Genomic DNA, 20,207 nt, shown 5'->3' on the forward strand with positions numbered 1-20,207 from the left:
TTTATTGATTAAAATTATCTCCTGATTTTATTTCACTTTTCCATTTATAATTAATAAATGTCGTTTCTGGTATACATTTTCGTGACAATCACAATTGTGTCTTGTATAAATATGAAGACTTGTGTAATTACTGTTAAATATGCAACATGTACAACATTTTAATTTAGGAAGACTGTTTTTAAATTTTCGAATGTAATTTCTCTGTAAAATGACCGCCTGTTAACTAACGTTTTTCCTCCGGGTACTCCGGCTTCCCTCCACCAACAAACCTGTCACGTCCTTACTTGACCCTTACTGTTAATAGGACATTTAACTAATTAACGCACTCTGTCTGTGTTTAAGACTATACTTCTGTGGTCTTTATAGACAGGTTTATGACGAGTCTTGGGCCAACAAGTTAAAGCTTAACTAACATTGTCAGAAACGTTGTCGGTGCTATAGTGGCTTCAAACTACAATTTAGACTTATAATATCTTGACATGCGTCAGTTATACGTCATCTCTGATGAACCAGAGGACATTAATCTCGCGTAAGTGCGTCGGAGTGTCAGCGTCAAAAGCAGATTGTAAAAGATGGGCATCAAATGAATATTGCATATATGGCAAAAGATACAATAACATAAGTAACTGTAATAAAAGTTCCTACGGGCTGTTGTAGCCGAGTGGTCAACCTCTGGATCGAAAGTTCGAATCCCAAGTGTGACATTTGCAAGGTGGCAAATATCATATTTGGGATTTTTTCTTTGGCTTCTCCGGGTTTCCAACACGCTCGTTAAACTGGTACGCTCTTATAAGAAACGCTATTCAAATAGGAAACGGTATACCGAGCACAGCTGTCTTGGAGTTATACAGAGGTTCTCGATCTGTTGTTCACGTATAATGTAGACACTACGCGTGTACTTAATTCTCATGTCCCTGTGTTTCCAAAACCCTTATACTTTAGATGTGATGATTAATTTCCTATTCGCCGTCTACCGGCACGGAATACTAAAACACGATCGATCCTATATAGTGCTACACCGGAGAACAACTACATTCTCCATAGCACAAGCTCCGGTCGTGTGACAGTTTATGATATTCTCCAGTGTGTATGTGTGTGTACACACCACAGACACACATACACGTTGACACACGTAGGCTTCACGGCGATATAACGGAGATAGGGCCATTCACAGCTACTAGCGATGGAGTAACGGGACCACGTGGGCTCAAAACAGGGTACAAAGTACCCATCTGTCCTTCTGATCGGTGTACTGGCGAGTGGACTCTACCACAGTCGTAACTTCCGAGTCCGACCTTCTCACTGTCTAGTCATTCCTTCGTCACATTTGTCCATAATACCATTATTTTCTCTTCTCCTAAGACATCCATATTGGGCTATTACATAAGAGAGCAGACGACTCAACTAAAATGGCAGATTCCGAAGCAAACCTCGCAGAAATAGAAAAGACAATCGGAGGCGTGTGGGTTCTAGTCAAAAATGAAAACCTGGATGAATATTTAAAAGAAATAGGTAAGATATAATGTTAATGTATTTGTAAGTTTTTTTCAAGTCATCGCTTCATGTTTTATTTTATGTAATTAGACAATATTGTCTCTTTACAATTATGACGTCACGCGTAGTCGCTGCTGTTGATATGGGACAAGGCATATCAATTAAAATTAATTGATTATACACGCATTAGTGTATACGATTACTAATTAGTTTTTTTCTATAATAGTCATGTGAAATCAGATCATGTACGTATATAACTTTGTTCCACAATTCTTTTGTCCAATACACATTTGCTATTCAAGTCGGTATATGATACACCCTATAGCTCTTAAAGGTACATACATGTATGTGTTTGGACGAAGATCTCTGTTTAGAGCACAAAATTATTCTTTATAATATATATACACATATAAAATTACCGTTATATACATGCACCATTCTGCTGCACTCTCCTATGGGTGCTATACAATCTATATCTTATAATTACCCTGGGCTCCATGCCGAGAAACTAAGAACCTTTGTAACGGGATGATATTATATAGCGCGGAGTCCGTTAATTACATATCAATGTTGTCGCTACCCCAGCTAGAAATCTATATTATCTGTAATTACATTCATAACTATAATTCGATCATTTGTCAGAATACAATTCCAACGTTAGAACAGTATTCTTCAAGATTTCTTTTAGATTTCATTTAAGATTTTATTCCACTCTCAGACATACAAGTATGTAACAGGAGGTCACTATACATGTACATAACATAGCGTGACAGTGCATTACTATATACATCTGTGATGTAATTTGCAAATATTAAGCCAATAGTTTTTCATTAAAGATGCTACACCGCTGACAAATAATAATTTTTTATCGTCCAAAAACAGGACCAGTCGATTTAGTATTTTTCTTCAGTTACAAAAGTTACTTACTTTACACCATTACTACCAATGAAAAGTCTGAGCTTCTTATTTTACTTCAAGATAAAAATATGAAAAATAATTCATTGCATCCCGAAAAAAACCGTGGCACTGTGTCCTATATAGAATGCAGTACTGATTGCGCATGCACCGAAAGGAAAATCAATTATTTTCTATCATTTTTTGAGTTAATTAGACATATATATAAACAAGATTAAACACCAATTATTGTTCAAATGATGGGTACCATTTATACTCTGTCGGCGGTGGAGCATCTTTAAAAAAATAGATAGAATATCATAATCTGTATACCCGGGACTGTTACTTGAGAAGTAGTCAATCCCAAACAATAATCGAAGTCATGTGGACGATAAAACCAGTAACTTAAATAACTAAACTCATTTGAGAAATTTTGCTATTTCGACATGAAATGTCCTATATTTTGTCCTCTAAGATTCTGCCACAGGGACACGATGCAGGTATTAATTTCGAATTTGGTGTTACACATGTATGCGATAACCTTCATTCGACTACCTGCATATGCATGTCGCCATGGCCCTGTGGTCCTAATGTAAACATGTGTCCATCTGGTGTCACATAGAATGATATATGGATGGATAAACATAAGTAAACACGCTACCTGTACATAACATTTTTGATAAGACGAGCTACAGATGCACTTTATACAACCTGGCGCTGGCTTACAGTATAGCTTTTTCTAAAGGAAAGAAAGAAAGAAAGAAAGGAAAGAAAGAAAGAAAGTAAGAAAGAAAGAAAGAAAGTAAGAAAGGAAGAAAGAAAGATAGAAAAAAAAAGAAAGAAAGTAAGAAAGAAAAAAGAAAGAAGAAAAAGAAAGAAAAAGAAAAAAAAAGAAAGAAAGTAAGAAGAAAAAAAAAAAAGAAAGAAAGAAGAAAGAAAGAAAGAAGAGAAAGAAAGAAAGAAAGAAAGAAAGAAAGAAAGAAAGATAGAAAAAAAAAGAAAAAAAGAAAGAAAGTAAGAAAGAAAAAAGAAAGAAAGAAAGGATGAAAGAAAGAAAGAAAAAGAGTAAGAAAGAAAGAAAAGAAAGAAAGAAAGAAAGAAAGAAAGAAAGAAAGAGAAAGAATGAAACAACGAAAGAACACGCGCTACTGTGTTCTCGGTCGAAGGAAATTACCTTTGTGTGGTGCACACAACTAATTATTGTTATCAAATTGTAAAAAGACGGGCTAATGTGTTGCTCTCTGTTGGGGAATTATATAAGAGTAGTCCGTTTACTGTGAATAAAAGCGATGTAATTCCCTTTGCTTTACTAAAATTTAGTTGACAAGCCTTTTAAAATACCATTAGATGTAGTTTTTCCCGTTATCTACATTATAAATCCCTGTACACGATATATAGGGCACCTGTTAACTTTAGCCACCATTAAATGACCTTAATTATCAAAAGGACGTACACAGTGACAGCTACGTCATCAATTTGGTTGTTCTTCAGACCTCGAAAATATTAAATTACTAGTCGCTCGGTCAATGACCGACAGTACAAACTTGGGCAGCTGCCTAACTTAATTACACGTATGGTTAATTAGTAATTTAACACTTAGACTCGACACAATTAAGTCTATGGACTCGGCATTTAAAAATGTTATGATACAACTTAAGCGTCAAACATTCATCTTTCCACAGGCGTTGGGTTCTATAGACATTTTTCTCTCTCTTTATATTTTATACTGTGTCACAGTATAACATATATAAATATATAGAGAGAAATGTCTTTAGAGCCAAACGCCTGTGATCTGTCAAGTCTAGTTAGTAGATTCAAGTTTGCCAAGTTATGTTAGTGACGTCAAGTTAGTTAGTGATGTTAAAATAAGTTAGTGAGGTCAAGTTAGGTTAGTGAGGTCAAGTTAAGTTAATGAGGTCAAGTTAGGTTAGTGAGGTCAAGTTATGTTAGTGAGGTCAAGTTAAGTTAATGGAGTGTCAAGTTAAGATAGTGGTGTTTTAGTTTATTAGTGGTGTCAAGTTTAGTTAGTGATATGTCGAGTTAAGTTAGCGGTGTGTCGAATTTAGTTAGTGATGTGTCGAGTTTAGTTAGTGATGTGTCGAGTTTAGTTAGTGATGTGTCGAGTGAAGTTAGTGATGTGTCGAGTTAAGTTAGTGGTGTGTCGAATTTAGTTAGTGATGTGTCGAGTTTAGTTAGTGATGTGTCGAGTTTAGTTAGTGATGTGTTGAGTTTAGTTAGTGATAAGTTGAGTAGTTAGTTAGTGGTGTTAAGTTAAGTTAGTGATGTGTCGAATTTAGTTATGATGTGTCGAGTGAAATTAGTGATGTGTCGAGTCTAGTTAGTGATAAGTGTGAGTTTAGTTAGTGTGATGTGTCGAATTTAGTTAGTGATGTGTCGAGTTTAGTTAGTGATGTGTCGAGTTTAGTTAGTGATGTGTCGAGTTTAGTTAGTGATGTGTCGAGTTTAGTTAGTGATGTGTCGAGTTTAGTTAGTGATGTGTCGAGTCTAGTTAGTGATAAGTTGAGCTTAGTTAGTGGTGTGTCGAATTTAGTCAGTGATAAGTCGAGTTTAGTTAGTGGTGTCAAGTGAAGTTAGTGGTGTCAAATTAATTTAATGGTGTGTCGAGTTGGGTAAGTGGAGTGTCAAGTTCGCTTGACTGATATCAAAGTACATATCCTGATGTTAAGTGTAATGAATAGAGTGAAGCTTATCTATTGCAATAAATTAACTAATCGATGATACAGATGTCGGAATGATCTAGGACGTTACAGTTGTGTGGGACGACAAGTGAATAAAGGTGACACGTGGCGATATACACTATCCAGATGTTTGGCACACCAATATCATTGCTGTAAGAGTTTTAGAAGTTTTATTGATTGTAGAGAAACTTCGGATGCTGCAATGCGGATAACCTCTATTCGTGCTTCCGTATACTTTACTTTTGGCTGGGGTGACCCCCGGGTCTATAACTCGCGCGTGTGTGTGCGAAGTTTGTCAAATGTTTATTGTTTCGCTAAACTTCTAACATTCCTAGGATTATTTTCAAGTTAATCACATTTTGTTACATACTCAGCCGAATCTTGATCCTTATATGCTGATCGCAACATCTCGGGAGAATTTTCCGGCAATCTTCGGAAATTGAATATATTGCCGGAAATCTCCGAGATGTGGCGATTGTTTATAATAGGCCACACAATGTCTCGTTATTGATACATTTTTATAATATTCAGACTTCTGAGGTATAGGAATCTCCGTCTTGATAACAAACCTTAGATAAAACAATATATTTACTGAAATGTGGATCATAGCCAAATGTATTGCTGCCTTCTACAACGCATTCGGCATACCGCAGCCGATTCTGTTATCCTAGATGTAGGATATCGGAATCGACTGAGGTTTGCCGAATGATCCCAACGATGTCGGACCTTTTGGCATTGAGAATCAATGAATCTGCTGATCGATCAGTGGGAAGAATTCTATGACACGCGAGTAACTGAACAAAGAAAACACTTGAACTGTTTGCTTTAAAACACATAAAATGTTATAAATGACCGGTTATCTCGTACTTACGGCAGCTTGAACATGTTTACTTGGTACTTATCGGATAAACCTCCGCCATACATTGTATGTCAAATGTGCCGACAAAGGTAACATCACAAAGGTCAAGGTGAAGGTAAAATTCGCAAAACCAAAATACGTAAAAGGTTTTGGTGTACGACGATAGTTATATACGTAATAATACATTATAAACCTGTACACAAACTACAAAGGTCTAAAGAAGCTGCGATAGTTAAGTGTCGTCGGCTTCGTCAACGAGACACCACCCCGTGTGTCAAGGTCGAGTTCGATAACCAGGGATGTATTATATGAGGTCTTATCCTTATATTTGAAACACATACATGTACTTACATTCAGCATGCGGTACACATATACTAAACTAACTGTCATGATGACGAAACTGTTTATTCAGTCAACTCGGTGCATACCAGAGCAAATATTTGTCATACTTTTGCATATGACGTCCGTGAATCATAAAGTCACAAAAATACACTTAATAACGTTAAGTAGATTAAGTGTTATTACAACAGGAAATTCTAATCTTTACCTCCGGATCAGTAAATACTTAGATGTCTGTGGGAAAAAATGTGTTGCACAACTAGATAGTCATCATGATATTGAAATGTTGACTGGCGACGGACCTGTAACATTATTACATATACATTGATTACTAAATATCAAACGCCTAAAATATGCATGATAACGTCAGATAGCATATGTATTACAACAACAGGAAATGGTCAAATGGGATGGGATTACTTATACAGTCATTTATATTATGAAAATATCAAACACCTAAAAGATGCATGATGACGTCAAGTAGATACCACGACAGGAAATTAATCCTATGAATATGCAGTAGTTACTTTTTACATTTACAATCTTTGTAATAAATCTATTTATAGATACTGCGGCGCTACATTGGGATTACGTGTTTATAAGACGTGTCCTAGGCCGTTTTCGATTATACGGTTTGACTGGTTGGACCTAGTTGTTCGTTTATTAATTAAAGACGGACCTGGTGATTTTATATTGTTTTCAGACGAGCCTTGACAAAGCCCTCACAGGCCTGTATTAAAAACTGCAGGTCCGTCAGGATTTATACTTGAAATAATGACTTTAACCAACGGTCGAACCGGTTGTTCCGAATAAAGGAAAACGACCCTATAGTTAGCCTACGATGGGCCTTTATCTTATTCTTATAAGGAATGATGTGTCTTTCTTTTGCTTATAATGATTAGTTGGATTATCCTTTTAATACCCAGGGTCATTAAGGGCAGCCTCTTTGTATGCAGTGTGTTGTGTATGTGAATGACTGTATGTTTTAGGAGGCTGTGGTTTATTCCTGTTGTGACTTTGCAATAGTGCAAACTTTTGCTCTTTTTATAGTGCTATCTCACTGAAGCATACCATACCGTCAGATATACCAAACAGCACAGAAATTCCATTATGATAGGTATCGATAACTTAACAGTATTTTGTTCAATTTGATATGTATTTTAGTTTATTGGCATCTCATTCAGGCTTAGCTATTGGCACTCTAATCAGACTATTGGTATATGTTACTTGTAGTTATTATGCCTAATCCAAACAATTGTTATGTTCTTAGAACTCGTACAATAGCCATCTGTAAGGTACATGCATTGTGCATTCTAGCATTGTCTGCGATTTGTCACGCCATTGAAGGAAGCAATGTATATGTCTGCGACTAACATTGTGGTGTGTGTTTCGCCAGCCCCAAATGAGTAGACAACTGTTATATTCTGTCCAAAGATCGATGTAGATATCATTACAGGTTTGCGTATTGGATTAGTGTATTGTTTCCGCCAGCTATATTATACTCGGACTGACCGAAACACCTACAGGGCTGCTACACACCAAGGAGTCGATATATTTAGTTAATACTTAGCACCAGATCAGGTTCTATATCTAGTCACTATCACAGGGACCTGTATATTAGCTACAGTTTATATGTATATTTGAACCTATCGTTTAGTCTTCATAGATAATTTCCAGACGGTTTTGAACCTATAGATCAAGAATAGATGAAAATCATATCTGTACTATCTAGAAAGAAAATATTAGAAAAGAAAGGAAATAAATATTATTCTTAAAGGTTGAAATAACACAATGATCCTATCGGTGAGCGTAGGTCGGTGTCAGAATCTAATAATTTGTTTCCTCTGTCTGCTTATATTTTTATTTCTATTTGATGTTTGTTTGTTTGTTTGATTGATTTATTTACGTCCTATTAACAGCTATGGTCATGTAAGGACGGCCTCCCATGTACATGTATGCGGTGTGTTGCGTGTATGTTGTGCGAGGTGAGTGTACTGGGAGACTGCGGTATGTTCGTGTTGTGTCTTCTTGTATAGTGGAACTGTTGCCCTTTTTATAGTGCTATATCACTGATGCATGCCGCCGAAGATGATGTAACTGTGTTTGTATAGGAGCGAGGACTGCATTGAAAGTTTAATTCTTCCTGGCTCCATATTTACTAAACAGTAACTAATTCTCAAGTCCCTGTGGCTTATAGAGATAGTTAGATGTAATGAAGTAACATCAGACCTAATACATTAATACCGACATGGGAAAATAGATAGTACATCTGTAAACAAAGCTACAATGTAATTATGCTCATGACTTCTACCAGAGTCATGCGTGTAGAGTTTTCCGTACACGTAGAGATATGTGGTTCTACTCAACGTAATTAATTATATAACGCCGCGTCATTCGGTTTACCAACTACGTGACGCAAGTAATAGGATATGTAATACATGTACGTCCGATTAGAGCAGTCAGATCCGGCCTGAGGCTTTTGGTTTTTGGTCATCGGACCCGGAACATTTTGACACATAAAATGAATGAACTATCAATAATATGTTTAGGTAAAGTGAAAGTAGCTGAATGTTTTGAGAGATAAAATTGATGAACCATCAATAATATTTATACGTAAAGTGAAAGCAGCTGAACCATCAGTATTATTTATACGTAAAGTGAAAGTAACGGTATATTTTGACAGATAGATTTGATGAACCATCAATGATATGTTTACGTAAAGTGAAGTAGCGGTATTTAGTTTGTATACATGGTTTTGACCTTATCATAGTGCGATATGACTTGAACCACAGTAGCTATTCGATCACCCGAGTACATGCCAACGCTATCTTTCCTTGTTATCTGGATGTGGCGATAATGCCCATGTACAATCCCCTTGGGTACATACGACTCAGACACGAACACACGTGATGGTCAGTATATATAGATGCTCGTATGGACAGGCCATGTTTTATAAACATTGGTAATAATATATCATTGGTTTTTAATGCTCTATATGTATTTTAGATACAAAATATTTTTAGAAGTCACTTAATAATGTAAAAATACTAAATGAAATGAGATTGAAGACTGTTACTTAAGGTCTTAACCATATTCATTTTAATACACATTATAGATGTTGATATAATGTTGCAATACTGGCAAAATTATTTCAAGTCGAAATGTTGTAGGTCTTGTAATTCTCAAAATGTTGCAAACTTTTAGTGCTCAGAATACCAAACAGTTTTCTTATTTTTCTGCTTAAAGATTATAGTACATATACCAATTTGTATCTAGCAACAATGTTTGACCGAAAATCAACCATAGGAAAGAAATTTATAAGTTATTTCTAACATGCACAAAAATATATAATTTTACTGCACTGTTAACCGACAACAGTTTAATTATTGGGTGCTCTTTTGCTATAATGACATACATATACATTATAATGTAATCTCACGCTGATCTAGAAATACTGGCCATATTAGGATAAGAAAGCATAATTATGATAAGTGATGTATCCTAATGCAACTTTCAAAATATATTGTATGTTCTGTTAACTTAAAAAGGTCAGTCAAGTGCAAGTAATACATTTTTAAAGTTTTAAAATCATATTTGACATAAATTCACTTACTCTTTTGTAGGTAATTAACGTAGATGTTACATGTACTATATATGTATATAAGGTCACTTAACAGACATATATGGAAGACCTTGTTGAAAAATATCATGTTTCAACTGGCAAAAGGCTTTATATTATTTCAAACTTTTAATCGAATAGGTGTTAAAATAAGTTGAAATAGGATAATTCCTTTTTGGATTTTTTTCTTTGATATTACTGAATGGGAAAGTTACTTCCATGTGAAATAAGTTTCAATGAATTTTGCTTGATTTTAGTATCAATCTATTGAAAATCTAATGAGATTTATACCAGAGATTTTAGATATACCAAGGAAAACTTTAAAATTCTTGAAATAAAATCATTGCGAATTTAATTTAATTTCATTCATAGATTCTATTGTTATATTTTCATAGATATTAACAGAAACATATATAATGTATATATATATAATGTATATATGTATCTGATATTAAATCTGAACACTTATTGAAAAAAATAATAATATACATTTAGATAAGTATCAACACAGGTAACTTTTACAGGTAAATTTACCTGTTGGCATTGGGACTGCTTTTAGGAAAAAAGACTATAACCACTGTCACAACAAACTACCCTACAGGTAAATCCAAAATGTTGGCGTTCAGAGATACACCCGTCCGATAAATAACGTTTCTGGGTACGAGTTATAGGACACTAGCCCCCGGGATCATGTGTATATTTGTTAGCGGTTTAACGCCTACATGGCTCTGTCTATTTTTAGACTTCGTTTCACCGACTATTTTAATGTTAAAGTTAACACAGTACATAAAATTGTACACAAATAAACTAACACAGCCGAGAGACTTGATATTTCAAATTCTCAACAATAGGGAGCAGACGGATCTGAATTTAGAATGAAGTGAATTCGGAGCGAAACGACTGTGATATATATATATATATAATCGATACCCGCACAGGGATCTGATAATTAGTTACAGTTGATATAATTATGGTCCCACCAGAGTGCTAATAGACCATTTTTAAACGTTTTAGGGATCTCGATAAAAAATCGGTAAAAATCATATTCTACACTGTCATAGGGAACTGTTGTCTGGCGAGGTATAGTCCCCCAGTCGAAGACGAGGGGACTATATCTCGCCAGACAACACTTAGGAGAACTGTTCCCGAGGGAAAGGGCCATAATAGATTTAGTACCTCACATGACATTCATTATGACGTCATGTATTTGGTTGCGTGCTCATTCCCGGGGGAATATACTTTGGTATAGTTCCCGTAGTCAAGTAAAGTCTCCCGTAGTCAAGGACAGGACCATGCAAAATAGACCATGGCTGTTATCCAGTCGCATTCCTAGTAATTATCATGTGATGTATTCAAACGTGTAAAGTAGAATGTAGAATAGCACCGATAACTAATTCGCAGATCCCCGTGGGTATATGTACCTTGTAAACTCACTGTATACTTTGTCACCGTTACATAATTCAGTGCTTTGAAATAGAAAACTATCGACTTATTCTTGGTGACAAGAAAGATTTGACAACATTTTCGGCAATCCTCTCCAAAATTTCGCAGCAGCCTCGATTGTGTGTTATATCTGATAGATGTATAATGGATATGATACTAAAGAGGATTATGCAAAGTTCCTATATAGATAAGAGAGCCCATGTATATGTCGGGCGCCGTAAATTTTAAGGAGTTCTGAGTTATTGTAACACCAAGGACATGTTGATAACACCAAGGACATGCCTATAAACATTGTGTATACTTCGGGTTATGGTTTACTGGTGCCGTAAATTTTAAGGAGTTGTTGATACATATAACTCCACGGACATGCTGATAACACCAAGGACATAGGAATAGATAATGCTTTATTTCAAAATATTTGTCAGCTAAGGACAGATCAGATTACAACGATGGTGATAAAGAAACAATGTTTAGGTACATGTATTGTGCTATAAATCTATCGGTAATTTATTAATGGCGCAAATCATTTCGTGTCTATATATCATTGTAACGATGTCTCAAGTCCCTTTTCAATTGAAGTATACACAAACTTACATCCATAAATCCAGAGACGTATATGAACTCACTTGTAAATCCTTGATAAATCTGAACGGAACAAAAAAAAGTTTTTTTCTTTGGTTAATGTGGTTTTAGGATGCTAGGATATACAAACTTACCGACACTTTATGTCGTGTGTAAAACGCGATAGCTTCATAATTCATCAGTTTTACTTTCTTGTTTTAGTGACTCTCTTGAGAGTCAAATATATAAATCTGTCGAAGTTTAATAAAACTCCAGCATGCTTTTCCAGTGCTTTGCCTAGCTGATTTAAAATATACGGGTTTAGAGACGAGGCTAGAAGTCGTTTTCTATATGATCAATTTTAACTCAATACTCCTACATATTATTGTTGAATGTGAACTTCATTTCTGAACCAATATATCGATTTTTGTACCAATTCACTACAAATTGTTTGAAGAGTGGCTTGCACGCGTAAATTATTTAAAGAATAAAAGAGCATTAAAGCTGCTACAGTCAGGGTCAGCAGTTGTATAGATTCGAATAATACACAGTTACACACTGATATGAACTAAGATCTACTCTAGAGCTTTTCTTTTAAATACAACGTGCATATATCAGATAATATAGTCCGTCGACTGCATGTAGATAATAGACAAATGTGCCTCAACATGTATGGAACCCGAACTGAAATATTGATAACATTCAATTATTCCGTATACATGCATTATGGGACTATACAAAGGTATACATACACCTCCTGCAATAGGAGATGCATCCTCGATATTCCAGGGGTTACTATAACTGACGTGATATAGCGTCAGTTACATAGCAACCCATTGAGTATCGAGGATGTTTGAAATGTGATACCGTTCACTTGTCTGTTCATGCCTTAGGAATTTTAAAAAGAACACTAAGAAATTTTTCAATTTTTAAAAACTAAGTTCTATCTCATGTTTTTGTACACAATATACATGTATATAACAAGCAAAAGTCTATTCCAAAGATAGACACGGCGGAATCGATACACGATATCAGTTCCGGAAAGCGTCAATCTGCACTGGCATATTATGAAGTAGTGGTCTACCGCATTTTCTAACATAGATGTACATTGAATAAATCTTCAGTGATGACACGAGCATACCAATCGTAACATTTGGGCGCGATTCCGGGCAATCTTCGTAAATCCGTAATTGTGATTGACACCACACCTGTTACGATGTGATTCGCGTAGCTCACATCCAATCATTACGTCACGACCATAATTAATCCCTTCATCTGTAGTATATACTTGTACATACTTGAGACCTCTCGTGATTCACCAAACTATCAACCTTTGGTATGAACCTAGGACTGTTAGACAAACGCCACCATGTACTCACATGTGTCGGCCTTAACGGATTGCGGAGGAGTCTCCCGAAAATTTAGTGAAATGGATATTTTGTCCCGATTTAACCGACCTCCCGATTCGAGTGAAAATCCTCCCGGATGTACAAAACACTCACGCATAAAATTCTGAATTCAGAATTTTTATTTGATTCTAGTGACCTGATCAGTATGTGCTGTTTTGACTAAGTATTTCATACTAATACAAAAAAATAGTATTTATAAATCTATTGAGTTTTGCCATGATTAAAACGAAAAAAGGTAATTTCCTGTTCAACAGCTGGCCCAGTTTCTTGCACGTTTTCCTTAAATATAAGCAATTCCTGTATTATGCTTATCTATGGGGTATTTAAAGTTGAGAAATTTCCTTAAAGTTACAGATGCTCCATCGCCGACAGAGCATAAATGATACTCATCATCTGAACAATAATTGATGTTTAATCGTATATATATATGTCTAATTAATACAAAACATAATATAAAATAATTTTTATTTTGCTTTTGGTACATACGCAGTCAGAACTTCTTCCCATAAAGAACATTTTTTTCGGGATGCAATTAATTATTTTTAATATTTTTATCTTGAAATAAAATAAGAAGCTCAAATTTTTCAACGGTGGTAACGGTATAAAGTAAGTAACTTTTGCAACCGAAAAAAATATTTAATCGTCTGCTCCTTGTTTTGATAGAGAAAAAATACCATTTGTCAGCGATGGAGCATTTTTAAGAAATGTTCGTGAAACTGGGCCCTGAGCAAGCAACTCCTTTGTTCATATTTGTGTCACAGCATATTCTTTACATTATTTAGATACTTGTATAAAACACCTGTATTAATATATGTGTCCTCCGGGGCGATCGATTGATCTCCATTTGTGTTTTTCATTTGATGAAAGGATAGAAAGACACTGGAATTAAACAGAGACATGCAATAGTTCCATTAGATAGCGAGTGACTCATGAGACAGGCTGCAGAGCGAGCTGCAGGTCCAATTTTAATTACGTCCGGGATTCATGTTTGTCTGTCTGAGACTGAGATCGATCCTCATCACATACAACACTGCTATAATAATCTTTCAAATTCAAGTTCAAGGACATGTTGACATTTCCCCGCGGTTGCTTTTATAAACGAAATATTGTTTATGCGTCCTCGATACTTCAGGGGTTACTTTCACTGTCTTGGATATATAACGACAGTAAAACAATCCCTGGAAGATCGAGTATTCTGCGATCGGATCCGTAACTTCAGAGAAATTTCCGAAGATTGCCGACTCGTCCGAGATGTCGCGATTGGTGTAATCTAGTCTATAACAGTTACCTCCCTTTGTTTTAGCCCGTCGGATACAGCGCCCACCGACCTTCATCCTAGATATCACAGGGGTTACGGTCACTGTCGTGAATACAAATCACTTGAGTATCGAAGATGGCAGACTATGTGTGACGAGTATTTTCAATGTAAAGACTCCTTCTATCGTTTTAGGTGTCAACTTCGTGCTGAGGAAGTTAGCAGCGGCTGCCAGTTCAACTATGACCATCACCCGCGAGGGTAATGAGATCCGAATAGTCACCAAAGGCCCAAAAGATACTGACGTCAAATTCGAACTAGGAAAGGAGCTCGTGTCACATGACCCTAACGATAACGAAATGAAGGTCTGTTATTCATCAGTACTCCTCGAGGGAGAAACTATAAATAGAACAATATTTCAAGAATATATAATTGTGGAACTTGACGAAGGAATAATGATTATATTCATGATGGATAATTTTCATTCTGTTTCAAGTTAGAAATATACACGGAACTTGTGTAATATATTTAAATAATATATTCCTCACATCTGATTGGCTGATAAAGCGTTGTCGTCGTTTCCCATATAAGGATCCGTACATGTATTGGTTGTTACAGAGGCTTAACAACCTCGTATGAAATTGACTTAACGTGTATTATTTTTGTAAAAATGTCTAATGTTGGTCCACATGTTTTCATTTGTATACCACCATATATGTATATTACCGACTCGGTATTACACACTATGGGGGTCACAGGGACTTGGTACAGATTTTCAACCAACGGCTTTATGTATACAATGTATGTGTATATTATAGTTTATCAAGTTTACTATAGTACATCATATATAGACAAAAGGTTTGAAATTCACCAAGTCCCTGTGATTTAGGAGCCTCTGCATAAGATTTATGCAAACCCGTTGTTGATTATAAGACTTGTTTCGTCAAATAAACCTATTGCTTATAGTGATGAAAATGATTATAAGACAGTCGTTTTTAAAGACTTGCTGATTATAATTTATTAATTAATGTTTTAGGCTACTGTAACATGGTCTGAAGGCATACTCACAACCGATTCAAGTCCAACAGAGGGGTCAAAGGGCAAGGCCACCATGGTTAAGCGATGGATTGAAAATGACCAGTTAATGATGGTGGGTATTTTATACAGGAGTAATTGTAGATGCCATTTGGTTATTGTATAAGATATAATTTGGTAAGTAGATCTATAGTTAACAGCCAACCGATAGACAGAAAACAGATGGCACTCAACCAGAGGACAAGGTCAAGGTCAAGGTCAATGCTGTGCTTTGAAGAGTATAATTTGACTTAAACATATTTTATTGTCAGAATTATTACAAAGAGATTAGGCACAATTTATGACAACTTATGAAGCCTTCTCAAAAATCAACATGAAATAGTTACAGGCGATGACATAGGTATAAATGATAGTTATAGTAATTGAATTTTAGCATATAATGTACATGATAAGAATATATACAATTATAATTATAATATGTTCAAAATCTTCTGCTTGACTTTATCAATGTCTGCAAAAAAATTAAAATACATGACAATTGACTTCCAAAGCCAGATTTTCATTTCCATAAAGTAATGAATTTACAAATTTACTTGTTAATTTAGGTCATTAAGTCTGTATGGACAGTAGTATAATTCTGACATTACAAAAACATGGTTAGCATTTTCACAAATGTTGCTACAGTGTATTTCAAACTGTAACAGTTGTTTCATGCTTTATCAGTCAACAGTCAAAACTCTTTTCCCAAGGTGTTGAGATCAACATGTTGAACTATTTCCCGAGGTCGGGACTGTTGACATGAAACTGATTTGTTACCTGAACCGCAATCTTAAACGTATTACAGCTTCTGGCAAGAAAAACTTTCATCGGAAGAATAGTTGGGTCCGGCGTTTATTGATTAATTATGGCGTCAGCAAGCACATGCAAATGTTCCTCTCCGGTTAACAATCGAACTATTGACCGGTTTATAGTTTATGAGAATTCGTATATTTGTAACGTTTTTAAGCAATTGCATACGGAAACAGTCGGAATAACCTTATTTATATTTTCGTTGTAGTAACATAAATGTGGACTTGGAGACGCTAGCTGTTCATAATAATATATATAGTGTTAATTAGTCATTGTTTCGCTTGTTTTTCCGTGTACAATATGCGCACTTGCAGTGACTTCAGGTTATGGATGAAGTCTCGCCCTGATTGTAGTCTCGCCCTGACGATATAGTTGTTGGATGAAGTCTCGCCCTGATTGTATTCTCGCCCTGATTGTAGTCTCGCCCTGACGATAGTTGTTGGATGACTCGAGTCTCGCCCTGACAGTATTAACCGCCACACTGGTGTCATAGATTGTGTTGTGAAGACAAGACATGTTCGCTAAATTGTTTTCGTATTACAGACCCAGTCGAGGTGATTGATTTTTTAGAATAAGTTATGAACTGTGACACGGTCTGCGGTCGGTGATGGATGGCGTTATTGCGCTGTCGGCCAGACAAATTCTCCACAGACAAAATTCAATATCGCTTTAATGTCTGTCTGCATCAGAGATGCGTCATGCGAGTGCATTTACTTGTAATGCCGATATGCATTGAGTTACTGTTCATTTTAACACTGGTAGGCACAGTTTCTTTATGCAAAAGTGGTCAAATAAACAAAGACAAGTAGGAGTAGTAAAAGGGAATGAAGCACTGATAAAGCACGTTAGCAGAACGCCAGGTTCGTCCCGGGAAAATATTCTTGAAGCCCCTACTTGACATTGTGAACTGAATATGCATGCCATATTTCAAATGACGCTGGTACCGTTTGGCAGTTTCACATTTATATGTCAAAATTTCTTTGGTCTGTAGTCAGATATCAAATTCTGTGGACAGTCAATAAAACTTGCGATTTCTTTTTGCTAAATACAACCGTAGTGTCCATACACTTCAAACTTCATAAAACATAACTAAAGAACTACCGAATATAAATACAAAAGAACAGCATATAAGGATGCATCTACAGCATATTAAGACATATGTACCCCATATACAGACATATCCACCGCATATCCTTTGGACGGCCGTAACGTATTTATGCGTAAATATTCATTTGTCCCATATTTGGATTTTTGTTTGTTTGTTTGATTTATTAACGTCCTATTAACAGCTATGGTCATGTAAGGACGGCCTCCCATGTATGCGGTGTGTTGCGTGTATGTTGTGCGAGGTGAGTGTCCTGGGAGACTGCGGTATGTTCGTGTTGTGTCTTCTTGTATAGTGGAACTGTTGCCCTTTTTATAGTGCTATATCACTGAAGCATGCCGCCGAAGACACCAAGCAACACACCCCACCCGGTCACATTATACTGACAACGGGCGAACCAGTCGTTCCACTCCCTGTATGCTGAACGCTAAGCAGGAGCAGAAACTACCACTTTTATAGACTTTGGTGTGTCTCGGCCAGGGGACAGAACCCAGAGCCTTCCTCACAGGGGCGAACGCTCAACTCAAGGCCAAAAGTGAGGCGGTGCCAAGGGAGGCATTAGGAAAGATAAAGACAGTTAGGAAGAAGAGCTGCCCCATTTCATGCACCCTCCTGGAGCCCCACTGAGACTGTTGAAAACTAAATACTAGTTGTTTTTTTTTTGAAAAGGAGATGTTCATCCCTATATAGGATGTCAATAACGATTCGGTCATTGCATTAGTGACGTCACAAATTACCTTGAACATGCCCAAATAAGTAAAAAATTGAGGTCTGAAATCCGGATTTTAGTGTGTGCCCGGAAACCTGTCGTGAGCTTAATTATCAAGATACAGACATGCAGATGGTCTTAAACGATAGAGAAATATCAAAGTAAAGAAAATAGAGAGAAAGGGAAAAGGAAGGGGAAAATAGCACCGATTTGAAAATAAAAAAAAAAAAAGTCCCACGCGCAGGTTTCTGCCTCCGATGATCCGTGCGTGGTGACCTTTAGGGGTCTTCCGGTGACTTGTTTGTATACTGTTTGTTATCATCGTGGAAATGGCATCAAACCGAAATATAGATGCAAACTCTTTTCATAGTTGGCATTTGTTATAACCTACTATCAAAATTGAGTCGAGTTCGAATCCTGCCGGCCGTCGAAAGTATATACGTAAAATCCACTGCATAAAAGGATATATTTACAACATATAACAATATGGCTACCGCATATAAAGACTTGACTACAGAATATAACGATATATTTACAGTCAGTGGTAAATATTCAGTATAAAGCTCGTTGATTTTAACCAAAGGCTACTCATGATGATGATGATCAACTTTATTTCTCGAGAGAATGAGTATGTCACGCGCAATTTGGAGCCGCGCGGATGAATTTATGACGGTCCGCATCAGAAACTGATAAATCGAATATAACGACGTAACTACCACATATAAGGCAATATGCATCGAATATAATGAACCACCGAATATTTAAGGATTAACTTGAATAGATTTTTTATGTTATGGAGATATAACACAAAAATCTGAGTGTACTCTAAATAAACCGCGAAGCGGTTTATGATGAGAGTACACTCAGATTTTTGTGTTATGTCTCCATAACATATATAATTATTCAAACCAATCCTTATAATTCAATTTACTAAAGATAATATCTTTTTGTATCTTTTGTTTATGAAATCATTACACCGTCATCTCAGCCAATCAGAAGCAACATCACAAACGGCGACGTTATTTTTTTCCTTTATGGGCTGATAAAGTAAATTTTTAAGCCAATGAAAATGCTCATAACAAGCAAAATTGAATTATAATAGTTCATGGTCCCCTAAGACAGTTCTGGCGTTCCATAAAAGGTCATCCAAACATAACTCCTTAATCTTATGGGATATTGTCAGATCCTCTATTTAACGGAGTGGTTATAAGGATATGTATTTTAATAAGATTTTAAATGACCTTAGCTGTTCCTGGCAGCCAGCTCATTGGCGGCAAACACGTGAAAATAGAAATTACTGCATGGGACCGTTATCTCATTTGTATATATTCTGATTACAATTTGTCTACTGGTGATGATGAACAATTTTTGCGTGAAGTTTTAAACTTGATCTTTTTTTTCAGACTGTGACAGTCAACAGCATAACGCTGAAGAGAATATTCAAGAGGAAGAGCTAATCCTCACTACATTTTAGTATTATGTACGCTTTAACAGACCAATAAAGTGGATTATTTTTCTACATTCGTGCACATCTAATTACGTCTTTGCACATTACAGATTTATCTCCCTTGCAGGAAGGTATAATTATGACGTTATAACTGTAGTCGTTTTCTCTAAAAAAAAAAAAAAAAGTATGACGTTACGCTCATAAACGTATGACGTCACAATTAAACCCTTCCACAAGGGCAAATAACTCTTAAATCTGCAAATACGGAATTGTGGACTTCTGTGTACTAAAGACCGACCAGCCATGCCGTGGAAGGAAACAGAAGGCCGAAGGGAATCATGTGTTTAATCAATGTTGTTGTTTTTGCTGATTTTATTTACACAGATTAAAAGTTGTGTTTGTTTACATAAATCGGTCTTTGTTTCTTAATTCAATATCACTTCGAAGCGCTCGACTGATCATTGTAGCCTCCCTAGTAAAGGGAGAGAAT

At 36.0% G+C, this 20,207-nt stretch overlaps 1 protein-coding gene across 1 annotated transcript; it reads left to right on the top strand.

The window, feature by feature from the left end:
* The first annotated feature begins 1,008 nt into the window (after window positions 1–1,008).
* On the top strand, window positions 1,009–20,128 carry LOC138331568 (fatty acid-binding protein, adipocyte-like). Its single transcript, XM_069279269.1, has 4 exons — window positions 1,009–1,512; window positions 14,768–14,937; window positions 15,609–15,722; window positions 19,674–20,128. Exons 1-4 carry the CDS (start codon window positions 1,410–1,412, stop codon window positions 19,725–19,727), a joined length of 441 nt encoding a protein of 146 aa, XP_069135370.1. The 5' UTR covers window positions 1,009–1,409; the 3' UTR covers window positions 19,728–20,128.
* The last annotated feature ends 79 nt before the right edge of the window (window positions 20,129–20,207 follow it).

The sequence above is a fragment of the Argopecten irradians genome, chromosome 9 (genome assembly GCF_041381155.1).
Source record: "Argopecten irradians isolate NY chromosome 9, Ai_NY, whole genome shotgun sequence".
Taxonomy (NCBI): domain Eukaryota; kingdom Metazoa; phylum Mollusca; class Bivalvia; order Pectinida; family Pectinidae; genus Argopecten; species Argopecten irradians.